The 27,705-nt window shown below is 37.5% G+C and overlaps 2 protein-coding genes across 4 annotated transcripts in view; both read left to right on the top strand.

Moving 5' to 3' along the window:
* The window catches only part of LOC309701345 (T-lymphocyte surface antigen Ly-9-like), a 31,226-nt gene extending 20,366 nt beyond the window's left edge, over positions 1 to 10,860 (top strand). The window contains exons 2-9 of the mRNA XM_082525470.1: positions 4,060 to 4,344; positions 4,939 to 5,018; positions 5,389 to 5,554; positions 6,522 to 6,592; positions 7,456 to 7,630; positions 7,739 to 7,795; positions 7,924 to 8,000; positions 9,752 to 10,860. Coding sequence (XP_082381596.1) covers positions 4,060 to 4,344; positions 4,939 to 5,018; positions 5,389 to 5,554; positions 6,522 to 6,592; positions 7,456 to 7,630; positions 7,739 to 7,795; positions 7,924 to 7,994 — 905 coding nt within the window. The 3' untranslated portion in view covers positions 7,995 to 8,000; positions 9,752 to 10,860. The remainder of the gene's footprint in view (positions 1 to 4,059; positions 4,345 to 4,938; positions 5,019 to 5,388; positions 5,555 to 6,521; positions 6,593 to 7,455; positions 7,631 to 7,738; positions 7,796 to 7,923; positions 8,001 to 9,751) is intronic.
* Positions 187 to 26,916, top strand: LOC309701344 (uncharacterized protein). Of its 3 annotated transcripts, XM_082525468.1 has the most exons (9): positions 187 to 276; positions 3,371 to 3,488; positions 20,634 to 20,924; positions 21,154 to 21,233; positions 21,554 to 21,731; positions 21,860 to 21,922; positions 22,049 to 22,126; positions 24,601 to 24,857; positions 25,018 to 26,916. In XM_082525468.1, exons 2-9 carry the CDS (start codon positions 3,419 to 3,421, stop codon positions 25,105 to 25,107), a joined length of 1,107 nt encoding a protein of 368 aa, XP_082381594.1. In that variant the 5' UTR covers positions 187 to 276; positions 3,371 to 3,418; the 3' UTR covers positions 25,108 to 26,916. The 3 variants fall into 3 exon arrangements, with proteins under 3 accessions (XP_082381594.1, XP_082381595.1, XP_082381593.1); XM_082525469.1 differs by lacking the exon at positions 187 to 276 and having other exon boundaries at positions 3,308 to 3,488; XM_082525467.1 differs by lacking the exons at positions 187 to 276; positions 3,371 to 3,488 and adding an exon at positions 16,824 to 16,968.
* Positions 26,917 to 27,705: the final 789 nt, after the last annotated feature.

Below are 27,705 nucleotides of genomic sequence, written 5' to 3' on the forward strand. Positions count from 1 at the left end.
ATTTTGCAAAACATCCGCATTAACCAACTATTTGCTCCAACTACTGGGTTCTGGGAACCCGTTTCTTTTTCATTCTGGAAGCTTCATACGTGTCCATTAATAGTGTTACACTAGACCACATTTGGAAACTCTACCACACAAAAGAGAGAGAGTCTTGCTGTCAAGGCAAACAAAAAAGGGGAAGAGGGGGGTTTGAAAAAGACTGAAACTGTGGGTCAGAATCACTCAGCAGAGAGGACACAAGGATTTTCAGTTGGCACCGTTTCAAATAGACAAGTAAGTAAAAAAAATCCTGATTACTTTAAAAACTAAGGGGCGTGAACATTTTGCTTTTCTGATATCAGATAACGTGCTGCTGGCTTCTGCGGCTTCTGCCGTCATCAGCGTGCTTGTGGACAGTGACTCAACATGTTGGAGAATAATTGAATCGATAAAAAGAAATAGAAATACATCAGAAACACAATTTGTTACCCCAAAACAGTTCAGTAGCAGAGTGTCCATGACATGGTAATCACTAAACCTGTTATTAACTGTGACTCATTTACAATAATAGCTACACTAAATGTTGTCAGGTGACCTCTTTGAAGATGAATTTGAATAAACAGTATGCCAATAGTGTACTGATGTACATAATACAGTTTACCATATAGAAAAGATGGAAAACAATATTTTAAAGAACTGCAAAGTTATGTTATTTAGAAGCCAGGCTTACAGGACGTTGCTCCACACTGGGTACAGCAGATCGTTTGATGAACTACAGAGTTTTTATAACTTTGTGAAGGATGTCAGCTTGAACAACTTGACTTGAAACTATTGAGAGAAAAGGCCTTTCCTCCTGAGGCTGCGACACAAATTAAGTCTTTGGTTGTATATCTGCACAAACTCAGATATGAATGGTGTCTCCATTTTGCCATCCCTCAGTGGATGGAGACCTGTTTTCATGGACAATCATAGTGCTGTAACTTGGAAAGACCAGAGTTGTGTGGTGCAAGTCACTGGAAATGTTTCAGAGCACCATAGTGAGGCTGTCACATCCTGTGTAATGGGCATGCAAACACAGACAGATGGAGGAACAAGTTTAAGGTACTAAAACCAAGGCCATAAGAAGACCGGAGCTGCTATATGATATGAAACCCCCCTTTTTTAAAGGACACACTACTTCAGTGTGCTTCCTGCTTCTTCCTGTGTGATCAGTATCTGCAGAGAGGTGTTAAACCACACGACACAAGTGGTACTTCATTGCCCATTTGTGTATTTGTATCTTATTGTTAAACATCTACAGGTAGATAAACTCCTATAGCCTTGGAGAGTAAACATATTTCAACTCACAGATCTGCAGTTTGTTTACGACATAATTAGCATACAAATATTTACCGTCTGTTTAAATCACAGTTGTGTCTTCTTGCATTTGTGCACAGAAACCTTCATTTTGAATTCAAAGTCAGACTGAAACTGAAGTTTTGCTTTGCAGTGTAGCAGGGTGAGGGATTTAGCAGTGGGACCCGACAAAAAAACAGAGACGGCTGATGGGGACTGGAGACGTACGGAGCTTCAAGGCTTTTATTGTAAAACACCTTAGAAACAGGAAGTGAAAAGACTCCTTCTTTATACTGATTTTAAAAATTTAGAGTAACCTTTGAATTGATTGATTGATTGATTGATTGATTGATTGAGTGATTGAGTGATTGTTTGAATAATGAGTTTGCAATACTGTATACACTGTACTGTATAGCATTCAGCAGAGTTATAAAGTGTACTTCATCTGTGGCGACGGAAACTTGCACCTTTTTTCTGAGAGGAGAAGAAAAGAAAGACTACTAATATTCTGTTATTAATCTGTTATTAAGCATTATTAATCTTTTCTCTTGTGTCATGTGATGTGTGAACAATGACCCTGTGGACAGAGTTCATGAACAAAAAAACAAAACTCTATTCAGGCTTTGCAGAGAAGTCCAAGACTGATAAAGTCATAAATTTAAACCAGGAGACACCAGAGAAGACAAACGTGGAAAACAATCAACAGTAAAAAGCAATCAGAGGCTTTAAATACACACAAACACACTGTGGGCCAGTGGGGGCTGAGACACAGCTGGAACTAAACACATCTAAACTAAATCAGGGTAACGAGACAAGAGGAGCAAAGTTAAACACACTACATGAGAGAGAAAGAACTACCATGATCAAACTGGAAGTAACTAATGAGAAAAATCACATGACAAAGAAGAAAACTTGACAACAGAAGGGAATTTGGGAAATATAACTCTAACCACTGACAGAAATAGGAATATACAAATGACCATAAGACTAAACACATAGAAGCATAAGATCAAAAACAAAGAGAAAACATGGAAACCTAAAACCTGAGAACTGTTACTATCAAAAAACAAACTACAGTCAGAATAGTGACTGTTGAACAACAAAAGCAATTCCTGTCTGAAAACAGAATATTCAGGGTCTAAAATCCAGGACAGCGATTGCCCTAATTTTAATTAATTAACATTTGGACATTAAAAAAAAAAAACTTTGATGATGCTCACTCACTTCCAGAGAACCTGACAAATCATTTTTGATAAAATGCAGATCACCAAAAAGTCTTAGCTCTACAGAGTTACAGCTAGCTCAGGTTGGTGTCAGGGAACCATGAGCCATGAGCTACAAACGAGGGTCACTTTCCCCTGAGGCAGCACGGCAGCACAAAAACAACATGCACTCAAGCAAAAGCAGAGCTCTCATTCATGTGTATGTTCATGTGTATGTTAGACTGAGAGCTAAAACGCGTGCGGTGACCTTTCATCATGTCAAACCTTCAGCGGTACGATGCTTAAACCTCAACATGATTAGAGTTTTGACCTTTTTAGCTGCAGGTGTTCAACTGGAAATCTCAAATTCAAATCATATGGCGTTATTTCTCCTATTAGATTCACAGTAGTTCATTCTTAATGTCTAAAGTCTAAAGAATACAAAAATATATGTTTAAACTTATGAGCTCATGATGGAGTCTTTATTTTCATTTTCAGTCTCATTTGTGTACTTTTGCTTGAAAGTAATTACAAAAAAAACATTTTATGCTCTAACATATTTGTCACCACATCATTTTTAATATTTCAGCGTTTGAATTGTTGGTTATTTGTTGAATATCTCTAACTGGAGATCACGCAGTATGTTTGTGTATATTTGCAGGAGCAACCAAACTTAAACTTGACGCACTCTTTGTTTTCTTAGTGTGACATTTGCTTTGCTTGCTTTGCTCTTTATCTGTGAGACTGTGAGACCTCTTGGATCACTTCCTTTCAAAGCTGTACATGCGCACACACAAACATGTACGGTGGCACACACACATAAACTATGTGATGTTACTGTGCACTGACAGGAAATAACCTCAATACTGGAAAGCGGCTGTTCTTTGTAGCTGAATGTAATGAAGAAGATGCCTTCTGCTGCCACCATCGTTGTGTTTTTGCTCTCCTGCTTCTCCATCGTCTCCACAGGTACGGTACAAATTATTGTGTTCGTGTTTATATTTTTAGCTTTTCTTTCTAAACTTACTGGTTATGTTTTTTTTAAAGTTCAAAGTATCTTTAACATGTCAGTTTCCAACAATAATTCTTCAAGACTCCACAAATACTTTATCTGTTGTCCGTGACACCTGTAAAATACCCAAAGCATCACATACTATTTTAGATTTCCATGTTTCTGTTTTGTTTATTTGTCTATATATATATATATATATATATATATATATATATACATAGATATATTTTATATATATATATATATATATATATATATATCTTAAATATATCTATGTGAACATAGCCTGTTTCAGTTTTTGCCAATATCATTGTTATGATTTGCTGCTGCTGATTATTGTGCTGCTCTTTCCTCTTATTATCATATTTTGTCTTTTTCCTCACTAAAAAGGTTTTCTAGCTCATAAGCCAAAAGAAGATAATAATTTCCTTCAAATATGATAACTTGAGATATGATTGTTGATGAAAACTAGACTTTTCTAGCATGACTATTTTTATTTTTTCCTCAAGATGTTTCTTTATCTTTCAGGCTCTCAGGATGATTGTGTGTACGCTGCAACAGGATCAAGCTTTACTGTGCCACTTGGATATAAGTTGAAGGAATCAGATAACCTGAGATGGTTCAAGGACACAAGTGTAATCTTTTATCGCAGACAGAAACTGGTGATCATGGGGAAAAATGATGTTGTTGATTCAAATGGATCACTAAAGCTGACACAACTCACCAAAGACAAGTCAGGACGATACAAACCAGAGGTTTACACAGAGGGAATAAATGCGGGGGATTTACCAAGTGTGCATTTGTGTGTATTAGGTAAGTAACAACACATTATACATATATTCATTGTGTTTGTACTACTTATATCACAACAAGAAAGTGTGCTGATCCATCAGAAGCTGTTTTAGTCAGATACTATAATTAAAAGTAAAATCTTTGGTTTTATTATGAAGTCACTGTTCAGTTTTATCAATCAACAGTACTTGTTATTGTAGACATGTCAGGACGATACAGACCAGAGGTTCACAGCACAGAGGGAATAAATGTGGGGGGAAACTTACAGAGTGTGCATTTGTGTGTATTAGGTAGGTAAAAATACATTGTGGCCTGTATTTATATAGCACTTTTCAAGTCCCTAAGGACCCCAAAGCGCTTTACACAACCGGTCATCCACCCATTCACACACACATTCACACACTGGTGATGGCAGCTACATTGTAGCCACAGCCACCCTGGGGCGCACTGACAGAGGCGAATGTGTATGTACAAACACATTAAGATATTAACGTTAATATTCTGAAGCCACTCCTCAGATTTTTCATGCAGCAATATTTCTTGTTCTTTTTTTGATTAATGTGTTATCAGCCTTGCCTAATATACTGTTGATATAATCTAATTTGCTTTACTCAGACCGTGTGCAGAAGCCCACTGTGACGACAAAGACGTGTACAGATAATGGACATGTCAATTTTACTTGCAGTGTTGGTCAGGTAAGTAAAATGTTCTTTTTTTTCTTTACTTATCCTTATTCTTATTCTTCAAACAAGTCAAACATGTCAACAAGGGAGAATCAGAATAAGAACCAGCCCATTTACCGATTGCCAGAGTGTAGGTAGGTTAAGTTAAATCATGATGGCAGGCTGCTGTGGATGACCGTTCTCTTTTTCTCAGGTCACAACTTTAGTTAAGAGGCTCAAAATCCACTAAATAGCTTTTCTAGAGATTTCCTGATCCTCTTTAAATTCAAGTTCACTTGCTGAGACTCTGATAAACTATCAGCCCCGTGATCAGTAATATTTTCTTTTTTTTTCCTGAGTTCAATAAACACACACTCCTTGAAAATAACATTGTCTTCCACAGAATGAGAATATCACATGGTTAATGGATGGTGAAATGTTGGAAGAAAAAGGGAAGACACTGACCAGAGTAGCCAAAGATGTGCTAAATGCTAATTTCTCTTGCAATGTTTCCAACCCGGTCAGCTTTGAGATCAGTCTGCCTGTTCAACAAAACTGCTACAAGCCCAGTAAGTATAAGTGATACAAATTTATATTCACAACAAAAGATGTTTTGCTCACAATTGATGAAAAACTTTGCATCACTTGTGCATGTGCAGATGTGCATGACTTCTCTGCAGACTGTGGTCTGAAGAAAGAAAACAGGATATAATATAATCATGCAGCATCAGTGAGGAGGTGAAGCGCTGTGTGCAGGACACCTACAGTTTCATTTTATAGACGTTTATCAGCTTCAGACTGAACGTCCAAACTGGGTTCAGTGCTCACAAAAATGTAAACAAGTAAAGAAAATCTATTTAAAAATCAACCTGAACAATTAAAAATCACTGTCTGATCTGATGTGACTACAGACCAGGAAGGGCAAAATTTATTATGAAATATCAGCTGATAGTCACTGAGTTGTATCTAATTCACTGTATCTGTTTATGAAGAGAAGCACATTTCCTCACAGATTTTGTAGTTTTGCAAGTATATTGTCACAAAAGGTCACTGAAAGTAACTGGGACATGCAGGAAGTCAGACACTGAAGTCAGACAGTTTACACGCTCGGTAGTCATTCAAACAATGCAATGTAGACACTTTTGCACGGAAGCGTTGTTTATGCTGTGGTGTCCAGTGTGGTCTGTCTGCTGTAGAGAGTGTGAAATAGAAAAGACAAGAAAAAAGAAACGTTTCAGGTTAAAATCAATTTTACTGATTTATTTATTGATCAATCGATTTATTTCTGAATTGTTTGTTGTCTTGTGTTGACAGAAATATACTTTTCTGCTGCCTTAGTTTAGATGTTTGATTGATTCTGAAAGTGACAGTTCAGGACTTTTGAAGCACAGTTTTTCATGTTACTCTCTTGCCATTTCTTCTTTTCTATTCAAAGATTCAAACAATGTTTGTGGCCTGTTTGGTCCAATAGATGATAACTTTGTTGTGTAATCAATGTGTATTTAATATTGATGCAACCAAATCTTCTGTGCTCAGTGCAGAAACCCCACGTGACAGCGAACTGTACGGGCGAGTCCGAAGTTACATTTACGTGCTCTGTTAGTCAGGTGAGAACAATGTTGAATACATTTCATTTGATTTCACTATATGTATATATATACATGTATATAAATACATGTATATATATATATATATAGATGTAGATGTGTATATATATATATATATACGTCTGAGCATAATTATGTGTTTATCTGTCGACAAACTCATTTTATGAATTGAATTAAGTGCTCACTTGAGGAACCAGCTTTTTTAATGCATGTATGAATTAGGCTCATATTTGCATGTTTTTATTATGTCAGTATATGATAATAAAGGCAGAGTGTAGGGAAAGCAAAACTGATCTCTATTTTCTAACCTGTGGGCAACAATTGTCTTTCAGTCATGTTTTGACTTGACTATGAGGTTATTGTAGAGCTAATCATGGCACACTCAAAGTCCCTGAAGTCACTTTTCCCACAGATTTTCTTTCGTCATGAAGACTCTGCTTACAGCAAAATATACTTAGATGTGGTTAAGAATTTCTCTGCCAAACAACCAGCTCTATAGTAGTGACTGTTCTCAGTCATCTTTTTGTTTTATTTTTCTCAATTAATTACAGACACAGGCAAGAAAATGACATTATAAACTACAGTTTTAAAGTAAAGCTGTAATTTTGCAAGTTCAAAAGAAAGATTGTTACAAGCCTTTTTCTGATCCTGACACTGAAACACACACACACACACACACACACACACACACACACACACACACACACACACACACACACACACACACACACACACACACACACTGGATAACTAAATAAAATTTAAAAAAATATATTTGCTGTCAAAATATATTTAGTATGCTTGCTCTTATACTTGGAGGTTTAAAACTTTAGCAAATCCATTAATCGTCTTTTCTTCAACAGAAATACAATAATCTGGAATTTAAATGGTTTAACGAGGAAAACAAGCTGCAGGGATCAGGAGAGACACTTACAAGGAAAACCGACGATGTGGTAAACACTCGCTTCTTTTGCAATGTTTCAAACTCCATCAGCTCTGAGATCAGTGACCCTGCTGCACAAAAGTGCTCAAAACCCTGTAAGTATTATTTCTATCAACTGTCCATTCAAATAGTTATGACACTGACCATTTTACACTCATGTCATGATAAAATCTATTTCTTATTCTCTTGTTTTATTCCTGAAGCTTTTCCTAATGAATTATTTGGAATTAGCATCTGGGTTTTCATAGGAGGCGGAGCAGGTACGTGTCATGTTCTGTGCAGTCGTCAGATTATACTCTGAAAATCATTGAAATCAAGCTTCACATACAAAACCAATGAATTCTCTATTTTTTCCATGTGTAATACAATTGATGTTATTCTCCATCAGGTCTTCTTATTTTGGTGATCGTCACTGCCACAGTTTGTTGTGTCCGGGCCAGACGAAAGAGACGCATATGATAAACGGTATTTACTTATATACTGTTATCATTATTATTTTAGTTCATGTTAAAAAAATAAGCCACTGCGCTAAGGCAGAACATCTTAAAAACTATTTTACTTACGTAAATGACTTAGTTCACCCATGTACAGCCCATCCATTCACCATTCATTGTGCATGTAGGTTACTTGAGGAGCTCCCCAAGGCTCAGTCTTAGGTCCATTAGATTTATATTATTTGTACTTTGATTTTTTTAGGGGTTATGGTTAAGATTACTTGCATTCAGTTCAAAATATTTACATACAGCAGATAATGATTCACTTCAAGGGACTTCAAACTTCAAGTTGCACAGTGCAGGATTTCAATAAGGAGAGATCACTTGAAAGAATTGAACATGATTTACTGAAATGAAGAAATGAATGAATTTGGCGATTAGACTCTGATGACAGAACGGAGCCCCAGCAGTGACTGGATTTAGGACAGGACCCCCCAGTGTCTAGATGCTGGGGATGGTGAAGATAAAGACTGAACCTTTGATGGAGCTCTGACTGAAGTGTCTGTGAGATGGAGATAGAGAGGAGGTCGGTTGCACAAATTACAGTCTGAAAGGTAGAATAACAGTGAGCAGAGATTTAAACCACACAGACTGGAGGCTGATTGGCCCAAAGAAGGCGAGCAGGAAGTAGATTAGACTAGAGTAAAGAGGACAGTATTGAAATTGACAGAAGAGACTGAACACCCAGAGAAACTGATTACAGATGTTACTTACTGAACTTATGCATAAGCTTCATGTTCACTATTCATGTTGCGGGACATTGTTTAAATGAACATGGAAGTACCAGGACCTGTGCAGTCCCTGGCACAGAAATGTAAACAGTAGCTGAGAGGTGTGTTTCTTAACACATAAAGTAAATGCTGTGTAGCTACTCTAAACAATTGCAGCTGATCATAAGATGTAAGGTAATCATAGCTTCATTTTTTAATTGAGAAGTTGCTGGATTGTTCTGGCAGAATGAGTTGGTATACTTTCTTATTAGTAAGCCAGCTTGATTCATTTTTGGGTGTATTATTCACTTTGACATTAAACTATAATAATAATAATAATAATAATAATAATAATAATAATAATAATGTTACATCATTAAATAAACAAACAACAAAGTTGGGTTTCTAATTTTATGCCATTTGCTTACATTTGTTACTTTGTTTAAATATGGGGAAGCTGTGACACTCATTTGAACAACATCACTGCGAGTGCGACTGCTTCTTCTGTAAAACTATGCTGTTATCCCTACATTTAAATGACATCTCGTCTCTTAGCTGCTGTCTCATTCCTGCTGTAGCTGGACTGCATGGTTCTTAAACCAGATCTGACAAACAATGCTTACTGGCAACATGCTGAAATAATGATGGTCTTAAAACAAGATTAACAAATAATAGTGCACCAGAGTCATTTTTAATTACATTAGCATTACATTAGTTACCATTAAATACACTTGGAGCTTTGCGATTCTTCAGTTCTGGGATCCAGGGGCCTTTGCCAGCTCTGATTGATGAGCTAAATTCTCCAGCACGGCACAACATTGTTCATTCTTTGTAGTATGGCTGCAAAGGAAATCAGATTCTTTATATTTATTATTTTTTCTAAGCTGACACAGGCCCATCAAATCCATATTCTTACATATTCTTAGCAGTGGCAGGTTTTGCTCTTTTCTTGTTAAAAACACTGAAAGATGATTCTGCAGGTCTGACCTGCCGCCTATGCTTATTTCAACAGATGGCAGGTCAGAGACCTTTGTTTGCAGTGGACGAATCAAGAACAGCAACAGCATCACCTTCAGCAGAACCACTTGACAAAACCACTATAAACAACAGCATGTTCAGCAGAGTCCCAGAGCCATACTTCTATGCAGCCTGTGGTCTGAAGACAGACAACAGGAAACAGGATACGATATAAACACCATTCAATCTGAGTGCTGAGGTGACGTGGTGTTTGCAGGACGCCTACAGAGTTTCATTTTGATGTTTGTCAGGTTCATTGTGAATGTACAAAGAAAATTATAGATTACAGGAATTTAACCCTAAATAAGTGGGTCATTTAACGATCATTCAGTGATTAGATCAGAAATGCAAACCTTATTATGATTGTCAGTGATATGTAAAACTAATGTATTTTATTACAACATCTCCTGATGTGTAGTTTTGTAAGCAGACCTTCACAAAGAAATATTGTTTATGCTATATGTGTTAATGCTTTTGTTTAGGTCTTTCATTTTGGAGGAAATAAGCTTCAGTCTTTTTTGCTAGGCAGGTTCGTGCTGTATATTGTTAATGAGAGCGACAATTCAGGATTTTATTAGTATCTGTTGTGCATTTTTCTTTGTTCTGATTTGGAGATTTTCATGTTTGAACCACATGCTGGACAAGAAATTAACCTTGAAATTAAAGCAAAATGATAAAAATATTTTTTTCTCAAAGAAAAAACACGATTCCCTCCCTGGGATGATGGCATGGTGCGTCTAAAAGGATCTTTAAAGATAACAAGTCTGAGGAAAAATTACTTGACTAAACTACATCATTGTGGTTTTCAGTGAATACAGAGCTGTAGAAAAGAATTAAGGATTAAAAATTAAGAACAGAAGTGTGTGTTTTGGTTAAACTAAGAGCAGAATAGATTTATTGTGGTCATGTGAATATGAATATTTCTCTTAGTATTCGTCTTTATGCCTCACCAAAAATAAAAGTAATAAGTCTATTCACTTGGAAACTTTTCACCATATTAACTTATCAGCTGAATGTTTTAAATATGTTATACTGATATGTATATGACCATGTTTTTCATCAATTTTTATAATGTTCTTAATATATTTACAAAAATAAAGTGTGCTGATGCATCACAAGTCCCCGTGTAATCAGTCAGACCAAATGTATATGCTCATATATTCGAGTCCCAAGTGTCAAAGAAGTGTTTAGGCAGATCAAAAGTCATGACTCCATGCACTGTTAAACCTCACACTCGAGGTGTTATGTGAATTGTAAAATGTTATGATTGAAACCACTAAAAGGGCCTAACTAAAGGCCTACATCATGCAGTTTAAATGTTCTTTAGTTTTAAGACAGACTGTCTATCACAGACCCCATACAATTCAAGAGGGTGGACCAGCAGACTACATATTACACTAAAATGTTCTAAAGTGTTGGCATACATCTATCTATCTATCTATCTATCTATCTATCTATCTATCTAGATAGATAGATAGATAGATAGATAGATAGATAGATAGATAGATAGATAGATAGATAGATAGATAGATAGATAGATAGATATTTAAATATATATATTTAAATAAATATATATTTAAATAAATATATATATAATATATATATATATATATATATATATATATATATATATATATATATATATATATATATATATATATATATATATATATATATATATATATATATATATATATATATATATATAAATATATATATTCAATGAACCCAAAAAACTCATTAATATCAAAGCTGAATGTTTTTGGAAGTAGTTTTTAGTTTGTTTTTAGTTTTAGCTATTTTAGGGGGATATCTGTGTGTGCAGGTGACTATTACTGTGCATAATTATTAGGCAACTTAACAAAAAACAAATATATACCCATTTCAATTACTTATTTTTACCAGTGAAACCAATATAACATCTCCACATTCACAAATATACATTTCTGACATTCAAAAACAAAACAAAAACAAATCAGCGACCAATATAGCCACCTTTCTTTGCAAGGACACTCAAAAGCCTGCCATCCATGGATTCTGTCAGTGTTTTGATCTGTTCACCATCAACATTGCGTGCAGCAGCAACCACAGCCTCCCAGACACTGTTCAGAGAGGTGTACTGTTTTCCCTCCTTGTAAATCTCACATTTGATGATGGACCACAGGTTCTCAATGGGGTTCAGATCAGGTGAACAAGGAGGCCATGTCATTAGTATTTCTTCTTTTATACCCTTTCCTGCCAGCCACGCTGTGGAGTACTTGGACACGTGTGATGGAGCATTGTCCTGCATGAAAATCATGTTTTTCTTGAAGGATGCAGACTTCTTCCTGTACCACTGCTTGAAGAAGGTGCCTTCCAGAAACTGGCAGTAGGACTGGGAGCTGAGCTTGACTCCATCCTCAACCCGAAAAGGCCCCACAAGCTCATCTTTGATGATACCAGCCCAAACCAGTACTCCACCTCCACCTTGCTGGCGTCTGAGTCGGACTGGAGCTCTCTGCCCTTTACCAATCCAGCCACGGGCCCATCCATCTGGCCCATCAAGACTCACTCTCATTTCATCAGTCCATAAAACCTTAGAAAAATCAGTCTTGAGATATTTCTTGGCCCAGTCTTGACGTTTCAGCTTGTGTGTCTTGTTCAGTGGTGGTCGTCTTTCAGCCTTTCTTACCTTGGCCATGTCTCTGAGTATTGCACACCTTGTGCTTTTGGGCACTCCAGTGATGTTGCAGCTCTGAAATATGGCCAAACTGGTGGCAAGTGGCATCTTGGCAGCTGCACGCTTGACTTTTCTCAGTTCATGGGCAGTTATTTTGCACCTTGGTTTTTCCACACGCTTCTTGCGACCCTGTTGACTATTTTGAATGAAACGCTTGATTGTTCGATGATCACGCTTCAGAAGCTTTGCAATTTTGAGACTGCTGCATCCCTCTGCAAGATATCTCACTATTTTTGACTTTTCTGAGCCTGTCAAGTCCTTCTTTTGACCCGTTTTGCCAAAGGAAAGGACGTTGCCTAATAATTATGCACACCTGATATAGGGTGTTGATGTCATTAGACCACACCCCTTCTCATTACAGAGATGCACATCACCTAATATGCTTAATTGGTAGTAGGCTTTCGAGCCTATACAGCTTGGAGTAAGAGAACATGCATGAAGAGGATGATGTGGACAAAATACTCATTTGCCTAATAATTCTGCACTCCCTGTATATATTGAAGATATGCATAGCTTATTTGAGAGTTTAAAATTGTGTTAGGTAGGATGTAGAATTATTGTAGAGACACTGACACTGCCCTGGATGCAATAAAGCATCTAGCTATCTATGCAATAAAGGCCTGAGTGTGTCATGAATTTAGGAGTAGATTTCTAGGAGACCATCCCCCACTTTGAACTGTGAAAGTAAGACAAAGAGAAGTTAATGTTGAGTGGAGGTTTTGTGAAATGACTACTGAGTCCGGTGCCGTCTGTGGATGCCCGAGGAATAAAAAGAACCGGGGTGATTACTGTTACTGATTTCGTAACAATATATATACACACACACACACATATATAGACATATATGTGTGTGTGTGTGGATAAAGAGAGAGAGAGACAGATCATAGTGGGTATCCTGGACCAGCCCTGCTGGGTGATGTTCGGTGTATAAAACCTTTCTAGTCAACTGGGGTTCAAACCAGGGTCTCTCATTGTTGACCAGTCCACATCACACTTCCTGTGGGTGAATTTGTAACCATATACCTACATTAATTTAATAAAACGTGTTGTGGAAGTTTTCCATTAAATAAAGCCTGCAGACGAGCGGTGAGCAGTAGCTAACATCCTTTAATCAAAACAAAGAACAGAAAAACCCAGCTTGGTGGAGCCTGCATGATCTCACTGAGCCTAGCATGGCCCTCAGTTAAATAAGGCAGTACACAGCTGTTTCACACCTTGAGGTTCACACTCCCTTGCTACCTCCCTTGATTTAAAGCTTAAGATAAAGATGAATAAATAAAGTTAATTATTTAAAAGTTTCTGATAATAAACACATGGACAAATAATAAGGCACAGATTACCCAAGTAGTTGTAACTGTAACTATTAGCTCATGGTGGTTGTAACTGGAGGTGAGCCTGTGGCAGAGAGCTGTTCAAAAGTTTTTGACCATTCAAAAGAATAATCTTTATATAAAGGAAAAAGGAAATGTCATTTGCTCCAAAGATTTGACTAAAACAACCACAAACTGGCACAAAGTGACAACATGAGAAAAGCTTATGAGTCTGATTAATATAATGTGGACCTGCTCACTTCTCATCGTGATTTCTAATCTAATTTGTAAAATCAGATGTTATCCACTATTACTAATATAATATCATAAAGGTTCTTCCTGTTTGTAGCAGCTTTTGTACTACATGCATCTGTAATATAATGGTGCCACCCTGTGGACAGCAAGCAAATATGTTTGTTTTTATATCTATTAAATGAAGTGTTGAGTCTGCAGCTACTGTATGAGCAGGAAACAAATGCTGTTCTGTGAGTGTTTTCCTTTCATCGTCAAAGCTGAACTCATATTTTTTACATACATTAACAGTAACATAGTGGAGCAGGTGTGGGCAAGTGTGCTGTTGTTTTTTAAAAAAGAAATTTAATTAAACAAGATTGAAACAGTCGCAGTGACCTCAGCACGGTCAGTTGGCACCTTTTCTATTAGATCAGCGAGTAAGAAATTCTGAGGGCTTTTCTGATGTGTGATACTGAAAACAGGGAAAGTAATGCTTTCCACGCCAGAAAAAGTTTGAGATCTGACATAAATTAAGTAAATGCCCATTTTTTCCATGACGTGCTGTTACCTCCTCATTTGTGGGTTTTGTTTTTTTTTTTTTTGGTTTTTAACGACATTTCCATTCGTGTAGGTGTTTATGGTCGGTGGCCCACCATGCTGGAATCACATTATGTGAATGTGTGTTAGTTTGGTAAATAATCAAGCGGATAGATCAAATAAAATAAGTCCCTGCTGGGTGTCAGGCACTAATGTTGGTGTCATTTCCTTGGTGTCAGTGACTCACTTGCTATAATAGCTACACCAGAAGTCATCAGTTGACCGCTGTAGTTTGATCGTCACGGAAAAAATAAAAATATCCTTGAAGAGTTTTGGTCTCCGCTTTTTTGTATGAAAGCTCTCTTTTTCCTCATCACACCAAAGTCTGTGAAATCTAAGCAATCTAAGCTGTTTTGACACATTGTTGGCTTCAACAAGCTTGAGTGGAACGAACCACTGGAAACGATGGCTTTGACAGGTCGTGTGATGTGTGTGAAGTTAAAAGATTATAAACCTTTTCCTTCATAATGTGTACAAACCAGAATGTTTTATTTTTGTGTATCTGTATGCAAACAGAGACAGAAAAAGGAACAAGATTGAGGTACTAAAACCAAAACCAAAAGAAGTTTAGCATTGCTGAATGATATGACACCCAACAGAAGAGTTTAGTCTGGACCAGAGTGTTTTACAGAAAATGATACAAAGAGTTTCCTCCTGTTTCATTTACGACCAGGACCTGCACTGAGGTGTCAAACCACATGTGAGAAGTGAGCTTTAGTTGCACTCTTAGACTTACTTTTTTAATCAGACATCTACAGGTAGGACTCACACGTTACACACAGTTAGTGGTCTGAAAGAGCTTTTTTTGTGTCTTAAATCCATAAAAGATTTAATAATGTAATTGTCCAAAAAAAAGAGGCTGGAAATGACAAAATGACCATCTTTAAACTGGCACATAAAGCCTCATGTATTTTCTCTCCTGTCAAATTCATGCACACATCTTCGCCCATAGATACCTGCATGTGCGATATGTTCTTTACTCAGCAGCTTCAAATGTAAAAGTCCGAGTGAGATGGAGATGTTGCTTCGCACCCCGTAGAGTTCTAGTGTGATGGGAGACTGGAACTTGGGCATGGTGTTTAAGAAGAACAGTATATTTAAGAACATAAGTCTACTAAAATCTATACTTTCTTTAACACATTAGCATTTTGTGTTTTTATGACAGAATAGCTAAACGGACGTGCAGGGGGTTTGTGATTTACTTTTTACGTGGCACTTTTGTGATCTTTTGCATGTAACCTGCAAAGGGACTGCACATGCAAATAAGATTAATAATAAATAATAATAAGATTTTAGCTGCTACCTTCATCTCTTATAGGAATAGCAGAGATGGTAAAACAAAAGCGGTCATTGAGTTCCATGGCATCATGGGAAACGTAGGAAGAAGTATTTTTGAAGCCTTACCCACAGTCTGGAGTAAAAATAAACATATATTGGTATGATGGTGGATGGTTGTTTTTCCCTTTCATTAAAAAAAACTCTCAAATTTGATGTTAGCTTCCAAAAAGTGGACAACAAAAAGATTTACATTTTAAAGTCTTATTAAAATCCAACAGGGGAAAAGTGTCTCACCTCTACAAAGATTAATCAATTCAGCATCTTGAACTTTTCCCGGGGACAGGGCAGTGGTGCAAAGGCAACATGGACTTGTGCAAACACAAATGCACAGCTCTCATTTACGTGTACGTGCAGGAGTATCTGCAGGTAAAACGTGTGCAGTGACGGCGGCTGTCTGACCTTTGACCATGGCAAACCCTCAGAGGTAAGAGCTTTAAACCTCCACATGATTACAGTTTCAACCTTTTAACTGCAGGTGTTTAACTGGAAACAAATGCAGATATAATGTGTTCTTACATAACTTTAACTGTCATATTACATACTCGCTCATGGTTTTATGAGCTTTTATATTTCTCACTTGCTTTTGTTTTAAGTTTTACAATTTCACCTGCTACCCAGATTTTAGCAGTTTGGTGTTTGAACTTCTGGTCACCTTTTGAACATCTCTAATAGGAGATCACAGATATATTTATACTGCTGAACTAAACTAAAAAAAGATGAACTCTGTCTTCTAAGTGTGACATTTGCTTGGCTTGCTTTGTTCTTTATCTGTGACAGCAGATGAGGCCTCTTGGATCACTTCCTTTCAAAACCATATATGCGCACACACGTGCGTGTACGGTGGCACACACACACATAAAATATGTGAAGTTACTGCGCTCTGACAGGAAATAACCTCGATAATGGAAAGAGGCTGTTCTTTTTAGCTGAATGTGATGAGAACAGTGAAGAAGATGGCTTCTGCTGTCAGCATCGCTGCGTTTCTGCTCTGCTGCTGCTTCGTTTCCTCCACAGGTATGTTTCAATTAATCTGTTTATTCTGTCAGGTTAAGGTTTTTATTGTTAAAATCCAAACTTATTGGTTTACATTTATACCATTTTTTTTTTTTTTTTGTCAAGGAAATACTCAATTGAACCTCTCAGCCATGGGCGCTACAAAGATACTTATCCTTTAAAAATACCCACAGAATGCAGTAAAAGTCTATATTTCTGTGTTTCTGTTTGAGTCTCTCAGTGGAAATCTATTTTGTGACTGTAAATAATATAGAAAAACCATTAAAACTACTTTTTTTATTTGTAGTAAACTAAACAATCCAAAATATTTTACCAGTCCTTTAAATATGATTATTTTATTGAGGAAAAACTCAATAAAACTAAAGAGGAACTAACAAATGACCTGTAGTAATACTGTTGGATAGGGCTGCTGACATGAGCGAGGGTGAAGGTTTAGTTCCTGCTGAGGTTTTGGGTGTGCAGGGTTTGTTTTATTGTCATTATTATTATTTTTTAAAAACTTGACTCTGCTTTTCTTTTTCTATATTTGCTTCAAGCTTACTTTCCTTTTTGGTTGTGCTTTCATGCACATTCAAAAAAAGAGGCATGTCTTTGATTTTTGGGGGTGAACTGAAAACCTCGGCCATAAATACATCAATGTTAGACAAAAGAAACAGTCCAGAACGTTCTGCAGACGAAACCCATCGCTGCTGATGTGGTAACTTTGGTCTGAGATGGGGATGAACAGGAAGCGATGCAAAGGTGCAAAAGTAGAGGTGACCCATAGAAGCAGCGAGCGCTCAGTGCAGAAAAGGAGCTGTGAGAGCTGAACAATGGAAAGGATGAAGAATTAAAGTCATAAAAAGAGCAAAAAAAAATTACACTCAAAAATGTTTTAATAAACTGAATTATATGAAATTGCATTTATGAATTTTTATATCAATATATATGAACTAATGGGTTATAAGAACGTTAAAAACATAGAATTTTAAAATTTAGTTTACGTCCATCAAATATTGTAATTCTTAATTTATGGTCACAAAACAAACTAATGAAAGTTGTTTCTGATGTAATTAAATCATAAAGATTCCCTTCTGTTCCCCCTCTTTCCTTTGAGCCGTTTACGTTTAAATCATTTCATGTTTATGTGAATAGATCTGATAAACGCTCAACAGGAGGCGAATTACAAAAAAAGTCATTTCTGTTGAACACACTGTGCATCTTATCGTTGCTGGTTTTTAAATGTCACCTTCTGCTGAGGCGTAATGATGGCGTTGGTGTCTGGTATATGCAGCCTTCACACATTCCTCTATTGTTTGTCAGCATGACAGTTTGAAACGGGGTTATGAACTGCAAAAGCGACTTCACCCGTCAATACGGAACAATTCTGTGAATTTTTGTAGAGGAAACAGCTTCTTTAGAGACCAAGTGACTCATTCTACTCATGTTACTGCCATAAAAATGCTTTTGATTGCAGTTCATTGTCAAATTTGAATCCAATGCTTTATATCACAGTTTATTTCAGTTAACATGTATTCTCGTAGGTGGAAGCTGTTGCTCCTCTGCTCTTCTGCAGGATTCATATGTCATGAGTTACATCATTTCACTTCTTCTTGGTTCACTGTGAGAGGTTTTGATGATTTCAGCATGTTAACAGCTATGTCTGATCTTAATACAGTGTAGTGCTGTCTGTTGTTAGTCCTTATGTCCTTTTTTAAATGTTTTTTTAAGTACACATAAAAGAAAAAACTACATTTCTGGTGATGAGCTCTTGTAGTTGACAGGAAGTGGAAGGTATTCAAAGGTTCACATTACTGAGTCTAACTTGTGGTTTTCTGATTTAGAGCAGAAAAACACTTTCGTTTGAAGTTAAAGAAAACGGTGGTTCTGCTGAAATATTATTTTTTTTTTCCATTTGCAATAACAAAGGTTTAGGGTAATTACTAATGAGCCACTTTGTGTCCTCCTCTGAGAAAAGACTCACGCAGCCACGACTAGTGACTCAAAACGAGGTTTGGCTAGAAGCTAATTTTTTATAATCATCCTGGAAAATATTAATGTTGTGCTTCATGAGAACATGACTTATATAACCACTCATTTCCTGTGGTTCCCTTCACAGAAATTGAAACTGTGTCAAAGTTGTTCACTGATTGCAAAATCTATTTTAGTGAGAACTGTTTTTACATATTCGTGTATTTTGTCTGCTCAGCACCTCGTGATCTCTGATAGATTCCAGTCACCTCTTTAAACATTTACAAATAAAATATATTGATGGCAAACCTTTCACCTTTAGCGCATGTTTAGATGAGGATGCCATCGCTGCACACTGTGGTCTGAAGAGAGACAACAGGATGAAATGTAACCATCATCCAGCCTCAGTGATGGAGTAAAGTGATGTGTGCAGGACGCCCACAGAATATAATGTTACAGACGTTTGTCAGCTCAATCAGTCGAAACTAACAATACGTAACTTCTTACTGACATTATGTGACTAAACTACAACTGCTAACTTTATACTGAAATACCAGCTGTATTCTGGTGACTTGTCAACTTGTACATTGTATCTGAATGACATTTGACTGATTTTGTACGTTCATGAGTAGAAGCTCACAAAAAGAAGTCACTTACAAAAACTGGGACATACAGGAAGTCAGAAAATGTGTTAACAAGCTCTGTACCAACTCAAGCAAGGCAATGTAGACACCTTTGCAGAGAAGCAACTACATTCCAGTTCCAGGGGAATTGAGCATTAACAGTATAGAATAGAATAGAATAGAATAGAATAGCCTTTATTGTCATTGTACAGAGTACAACGAAATTGGAGTGCCACTCCCTTGGTGCAAGATAAATAATAAATATAAATGTAAAATATAAAAAGTACAATAAAACAATCGCAAGTACTCAAACAATAGTAAGTACGATATATACAGGATAGCAGCATTAATATAATGACAGTATGAATAGCAGCATAATATAATGGCAGTGACGGTACGGTATAGCTAAGCAGGTTCAGTTGTTTTTGTGCTTATTTACTACGGTGATAGCTCTGGGAAAGAAGCTATCCCTGAATCTGTTTGTCCTGGTTTTATGTGACCTGTACCGTCGGCCTGACGGTAATAGTTCAAACAGTTGGTTGCTGGGGTGAGAGTGGTCCTTGATGATATTGCCAGCTCTGCTGAGGTACCGAGAGTTTGCAGTGACCTCCAGGCTGGGCAGAGAGCAGCCAGTGATCTTCTGGGCTGTGTTGATGACCCTCTGCAGTACTTTCCTGTCTTTGCTACAGAAGTCTTTGCTGTGAACTGGTTGAGAGAGTGGTGGGAAAAAACACTAATTAAACTTGATCAAAACCCATCATTAAATTTAAGAGCGGTCCATCGTAGTTCCTGAAAAATGCACAGGAAATGGTGTAAGTTCGAAATGAACTACTAACCACACTGTTAATGCTTAATAGTTCAATTAGTTACAGTCATGATGTCATGACAACTAGTTTTGATAGATCTGTAGATGCAATGAATTTTTGATTTTTGCTAGTTTAAAACTAGTAAAATCATAAACTTGCCCTTATGTTAACAGAATCATAATTTACCTCAGCTCTGATATATAATTCTTCAGAGCTTTTGTAACATGACTAGTTTATTTTTTTCATCTATTTTTTGTCTTTCTTCACTTTCCTTTCTGTTTCAAAGGCTCTCAGGATGATTGTGTGTACGCTGCAACAGGATCAAGCTTTACTGTGCCCCTAAAATATGAGTTGAAGGAATCAGATAGCCTGAAATGGTTCAAGGACACAAGTCTAATCTTTCATCGCAGAAAGAAACAGATGATCGAAGGGAAAAATGATGATGTTGATTCAACTGGATCACTAAAGCTGACAAAACTGACCAAAGACAAGTCAGGACGATACAGACCAGAGGTTCACAACACAGATGGAATAAATGTGGGGGAAAATTTACCAAGTGTGCATTTGTGTGTATTAGGTAAGTAACAACACATTATACATATATTCATTGTGTTTGTACTACTTATGTCACAACAAGCAAGTGTGCTGATCAATCAGAAGCTGTTTTAGTCAGATACTTTAATTAAGAGTAAAGTCTTTGGTTTTATTATAAAGTCACTGTTCAGTTTTATCAATCAACAGTACTTGTTATTGTAGAAAAGCAGTAGTTTATATAATGTTGATATAATCACATTTTCTGTACTCAGATCCTGTGCAGAAGCCCACAGTGACGAGGACATGTACACCTGATAAGACAAAAGTCACTTTTACTTGCAATGTTGGTAAGGTGAGGACATTGTTTATTGTTGTACTCTACAAATAACTGACTGATAATTAAGATGTTGAAGAATATGTGGGCATAAGCTTCATTTCTCCTCCACTGAAACCAAGCATGATTTGAAGTGTGCTGTCTACAAGCATTTACTCAGAGATGTTGTTTCAGGAAGTTGGGTTTCTTTGTATGTATTATTTAATTATATAGGCTTGGAAATTATTGAAAATGTATGAAAAGATTATTATATTTCTCATTTTGGTGAGGTTGGACTTGTTAGACTTAAAATCTGAACTAACTAATAATCCACTAACTAATTGTCTGTTCGTCTACAGAGTGAAAAAATTTTTCAGATCAAATGGTTTATGGTTGATAAAAAGACGGCAGAAAAAGAGATTGTCAAGGACCTGACAAGACCAGTCAAAGATGTGCTGAATGCTCGTTTCTTTTGCAATGTTTCTAACCGCGTCAACTCTGAGACCAGTGAGCCTGTTCAACAAGACTGCAAGTCCTGTACGTATTATGTGTTATCAAGGGTACAAATGTTCAAATGTGCCTTTTTCCATGTTCGTGAACTGAAGTGGTCATTTTATTGAGCTCATATGTTAACAAGATACTTTTCTTCTCCTTTTATTTTAAAGCTTTTCCTTTTCCTGACACACTATTTGGAATTAGCATCTGGGTTTTTGTGGGTGGTGGAGCAGGTAAGGTTTGTCTTCTGCTTAAAATCTTGACATCATATTTGGGGCTATGGTGTGAAAATGCATAAGAAAGCTTCTGTTTTTTCACTCTTACATCTAATGCAATTTGCTGTTATTACTCACCATCAGGTATTGTTCTGGTGCTGATCCTAATTGTCATCATTTGTTGCATCAAGACCAAACGGAAGAGGCGTTTGAGACTAAAGGGTAAGAATGTGCTTATTTAGTTTGTGCATTCATATTTAAAATATAAGCTGCTGTGCTCACAAAATATCATAATACATAATATATATTATTGATATATTATTTACATTTAAATGACTTATATTTTTACTGGGCCAAACAAATCTCCAATTTTTTTCATTTACTTATTCATTTACATAACTTGCCAAATCTTCCATGTCTGTGCCAAACAGCTTGTTCTGCTACTGACTTGTTTTGACCTTTTGTCTTTTTGCTGCTACAAGTGCTGATGCCGGTACTCAGGCACTTGACTGTCAGCACCTGTGGACACTGCTACAAAGGCCATGGTGTCTGAGCATATGTGCAGTAGAGCCTAAACATGTGCAGGGACATTATGTATGTGAGTTGAAAGTTTTCCGACAGCACTTGAATCGCAGGGTTAAGGTGTGGAGAAGACACAGAGAATGGTACGCTGATTGCTGCACCAATAGGGTAACAGTTTCCGTGATGTTGTGTGACTGCCTCAGCTTCAGTGCAGAGAGATATTGAGATACGATTCTTCAGTAGTGGCAATCTTTTATTTCTGATGTCTGGGACCAGACTCTTTCCTCCAAGATGACAGTGCTCACCCGCACAGAGCGCAGTTTATCAGAGAATAACTCCAGTGTTTGGGAGTGGAGAGGATGAAATGGCTTGCCTCTAGTCCTGTGCTCAAGTGACTAACACATCCACATTTGGTTGAGGAATAGGATAGAATGCCACAGCAGTGTATGAGCGAGCTGGTGACCAGTATGAGGAGCAGGTGCCAGGCTGTTGTGGCTCTGTATGCTTCTTCTACATGCTACTGAGGCTAATGAGGCCAGTGTTTGTTAAATGAACAACTGAATAAATTGCAAATATGTCTTGTTTCTTCAGACTTCAATCATCCAATCCAATAAATTCTGACTCCAAACAAGAGTCACCTGCAGCTTAAGCTGGTTAAGTCTGTGCATCGTCAGAAAGCATATTCTTTTTTATAACACTAGGTGGAGTTTGAGTCAGGTTTTTATGTGACATGTGTCTCACAGAGCTCACTATCTGTTGAGCTATTCAGAAGTGAGTAAATATATAGTTAAAACTCTCAGTTCTCTTTTTTTGTTGCTGTTCCAAAACACTTTGTGCCACTTATCATGTCACAAACTGAATACAGCGATGCATTCAGTTTGTGACATGTCGTTCTAGAGAAACACTCATATAATACATCCTGTTATTGCCATGGTTTTCTGTGGTGGCTGACTTTCCACTCTTTCATTTACAATGTGCTCCATCTGTCAGACTCTAAACCAGCTCTTATGGGCTGGGTCTTTAAACAAGATGATCCAATAATGGGACATTAATGCTAATGCCTTCCAAGACATTAGCATTAAATCAACTGACACTAAATACACCTGGAAGTTCTGGGATTCAGAGGTTATTGGTGGCTCTTCCTGACTGATGATGCTTCAGACCTGTTGCAAGACCATGGAGAGGATCATACTTCACCTTCGCCCACTAGTCGGGAGAGATATAGATCCGCTGAAATTTGGCTACCAGCCGAACATTAGGGTGGATGATGCTGTCACCTACCTGTTGCATCGGGCCTTCTCTCATCTGGAGAGCGCCAGGTGCACTGTGAGAGTCATGTGTTTTGATTTCTCCAGTGCCTTCAACACAATCAAACCCTCAGTGCTAAGGGAGAAGATGCAGGGAGTGGGAGTGGACCAACAGCTGTCCTCATAGATTAGGGTTTGGACATTGAAACGGTGGAGGAGTACAAATACCTGGGTGTTCACCTCAATAACAAACTGGACTAGTCCACAAACACAAATGCACTCTAAAAAAAAGGTCTAAGTTGTCTCCACCTGCTACGGCGGCTGAGATATTTTGGGGTGAACAGGACTCTCCTTAGGACATTTTATGACACTGTGGTGGCATCTGCTATTTTCTATGCAGTGGTCTGCAGGAGTGGTGGCAGAGAGGAACAGAGAAAAACTTAACAAACTGGTCATGAGTGCCAGCTCTGTCCTGGACTGTCCGCTGAAGTCCATCGAGCAGGTTGGGGAGGAGAGGATGTTGTCTAACCCAGCGGTCCCCAACCCCCGGGCCTCGGACCGGTACCGGTCCGTGAGTCGTTTGGTACCGGGCCGCGAGAGTTGAGGCTCAGGTGTGAAATGTATGGTTTTCAGGGTTTTTATCGGTTTTCAGCATTATTTTGTTATCGTTTTTATCATTAACTCGGTTTTCCTGGGTCTTTTCACGTGTGTTATGAATAACTTTTTTTTCCAGTACCAGTAATAGTTTTATTTTGTTGTATTTTTCCACGACACCTTAAAGGCCGGTCCGTGAAAATATTGTCAGGCATCAACCGGTCCGTGGCGCAAAAAAGGTTGGGGACCGCTGGTCTAACCTAACGTCCATCATGGACATCACCTCCTTATGATTCTGCAGGTCTGACCTGTCACCTATATTTGCTTTAACAGATGAGAGGGAGCTTCGCTTGCAGTGGGGCAATCAGGAACAACAACATCATCATCATCAGCATCATCATCAGCATCATCAACATCCAAATCAAAATAATTCTGATCAGCATCATCACCCCCACCACCATCAGCAGCAGCCGGCAGGCAACACCGGCCCCCGACAACATCGCTCTAAACAGCCACGCACCCAGCAGCGTCCCAGAGCGCCTGAGCCCGCCAACGGCCAACCTCAGCCCAGCCCCAGACGGGCTACGCAGGTAGGACACAGAAGCAGATGACACAGAAGTTTTTTAGACCAAAAATGATTTATTTTTGCTATTATTCTGACTGCTTAGAATGAAAATTGAAAACAGTAACAGTGAGTCATGTGGAAATACATAATTTAGGTCTGATACACCTTTTTTCACTCTCCTTCAGGTTTCCGCTCCAGGTGGTAACGGCGGCGAAGAGCAGCCTCCTCCTCTTCCTCAGCCCAGGAAGAAAACTCCAAAAGCACCAAAAGAATGAAAAAACTTGAGCTTAGTATATGGAAATAATTTTTAATCTTTTTCTTCATCTTTTTAAAAGCTTGTCTCAAACTATAAATCTATCTGATAATGTGATGCTGAAACTTGACCTGCCAAAGAATTATATATATAGATATTGTAATATTTGCATGTATATAACAAATATTGCGTAGATTTCAGATCCTCTTAGATCAGAAAGTGAGTCTACATGAGGAAACAGACTTCTGAAAGATGTGAGATGTTTTAAATGAACAATCAGACTATAATTTTTTTTATTTTCTTAATTTTTCATTATACTTGAGTAAATTATATGTTAAATACAAAGTAATTGTCAAAGTGTACACATTGACATTTCTGTTTAATGCAACATTATATAGAATATTGCTAGTAGTTGTCACTCTTTGCTACTTATTCCATATTTACATCCTAGAAACAGTTTTACATTTTGGGAAATACTCTTATTTTCACGTTTACCGTTTTTTAGCTTCACTGCTGTTGGCATTTGTATGTTGAATACAGAGCTGAGACCAGCAGCTGGTTAGCTCAGTTTAGCTTGGCTTAGAATAGCTTAGATTCAAATAAAGTGGCTCATTTGAGAATGGTAGGGTTTTTTTTGCCTCTTAACATTTGAGGCTTTCTACAAATGTTTTGCCAGGTTAAGCAGGTTAAGCAAAATCTGTCAGACTGCATATAAAAGATGATGTAACCAACTGGTTTCTAAAGTTTCTAAAGACTATATACTCAAAACAAATATTCTTGGCCCTCACAGCCCAGTAAAGCCTGAACGATGAAATAATTGCCAGAAAATTCTCATTTTTTTCAAACTACAGTGGTAACTGCAAAACAATATATATCAGTTTGCATATTACATTTGGCATTTTTGTATAAAAAAGAAACTGATGATGGCGGTCTCAAAAACTCACAAAAATTGAAGTATCTTAATCGTTTTGGGCTTGAATGGGATTTTTTGAGTGTAGCTTTTTGGAACCAGGCATCATGTGCAAGGTGTGGATCATACTGAGAAACCGAGAGCCACGCCCTAAAGCATACCCTGCTTTATCACCCTGTTTGAATCAAATGGGGTCCATGTTTTACAAACTAAGCATCATGTTATGGTCATGTGTCTTGTGATACGTTTTATCAGAAAAAAAGTTTCTTCTGAGGACAAGGGAGAGAAAGGGTCGTTTTCTTTTACATCGCTGTAGAACCAAACTTCTTTTTTAAATCAAAAGAGTCGCCCCCTGTTGGCAATTAGGTAAAACTGCAGGCTCAAAGCACCTCTGCATTGGCTCCGCAGTGCAGAAGTGCCTTTAAAATATCAAACTATAAAATATCAAACTATATAATATCAAACTTTAACATTTTTTAAACCTCAAAAATGTTTTGCATACTACAAGAAAACTTGCACATTGTGAATTTTACCATCACGTATACATTATGTAAGAGTGGCTTCACTGCCACTGCAGAAACCTTTTCACACAACATAGTATTCAATTTTCAATCTAGAAGGCTCCTTCTTTCTGGACAAACTACAAAAAGAATGTCACTGCAGATTATTTCATTGTGCGAACAGCCTTTGGTGTACATGTTGCAAAAAGCTAAGGATTTGTCATTTACGTTTTTTATTTTGTAATTTTGCTCACCTTCTTATGACTGCTGTCTGCTGTAGTTAACTAAATTTTACTAGAAAGTTAACTATCCGCATTGTTTGGATTGACATGTGCGTTTGTATTTGTATGTATTTGTGTATGTGTCAGTATAAACTGTGCACAGTGGTCTTTTTAAATAAATGGTGTCGTTATGATTTGCAGTATAAGTTTGGGAGTGAATGTTTCAAACTGCGTCATTTTCACCTCTGCACTTTTCTGAGTGCACAGAGCGATGCAAGCAGACGGTTGTTGTGTGTGATTCATATATCCTGTCTTTTTGCTGAAAATGTGTTTGTGGCTTTCTACATGCAGGCTTAGTGTGTGTGTGTGTGTGTGTGTGTGTGTGTGTGTGTGTGTGTGTGTGTGTGTGGATGATTTCCTGTACTTGTCGGTTTATAGCAACAGAAAATTGCCACATTTAGTGTCAGATTCTGTTCTTTCTTCACTAAAGTGATATTATGTTACTGTAAATGTTTTAGTTTATTGTCTGCCTTATCAGGCTTCATTGTGTGTGAACAACAATGACTGAATGATGGGCACGCCCACACAATGCTGCTGTTCGCTTATTTTCACACCTTCCAGTGCATCTTTACATATTTTCCTCGTGTCATATCTAGAGACATCTAGAGCTGCTGTGAAAAATGCAGGGCCTGCTGCACTGTGGTGTGATCTATGTGGTGCAAAACTGAAAAGAGGAACCATTTTGATAGCTTTGCATTTTGATAATAATTATACAGTCTATGTTCAAAAGATCCAAGTTTTAGTTCAGTATTATTTGTTAACGCAAACAGGCCAAATTCCTAGACACATCCCTTCAGCTGCTCATTAACACCGATATCCAGTCTGTTAATCATATGGCACCAGCTCAATGAGACAAACCTGCTGAGGTTCAAACTGAGCATCAGAAAGGACATTTAAGTGACTTTGAACATGCCATGGTTGTTGGCGGC

The sequence above is a fragment of the Aulonocara stuartgranti genome (assembly GCF_965226115.1).
Source record: "Aulonocara stuartgranti genome assembly, chromosome: 23".
Lineage (NCBI taxonomy): Eukaryota > Metazoa > Chordata > Actinopteri > Cichliformes > Cichlidae > Aulonocara > Aulonocara stuartgranti.

What these genes read in the sequence shown, in the direction of transcription:
- LOC309701344 (XM_082525467.1), top strand. Translation starts at nt 16,890, where the DNA reads ATGAGAACAGTGAAGAAGATGGCTTCTGCTGTCAGCATCGCTGCGTTT. An exon ending in TGTGCATTTGTGTGTATTAG is followed by an intron (nt 20,925 to 21,153) that starts GTAAGTAACAAC and finishes TTCTGTACTCAG; the next exon opens with ATCCTGTGCAGAAGCCCACA. An exon ending in TCAACAAGACTGCAAGTCCT is followed by an intron (nt 21,732 to 21,859) that starts GTACGTATTATG and finishes TTTATTTTAAAG; the next exon opens with CTTTTCCTTTTCCTGACACA.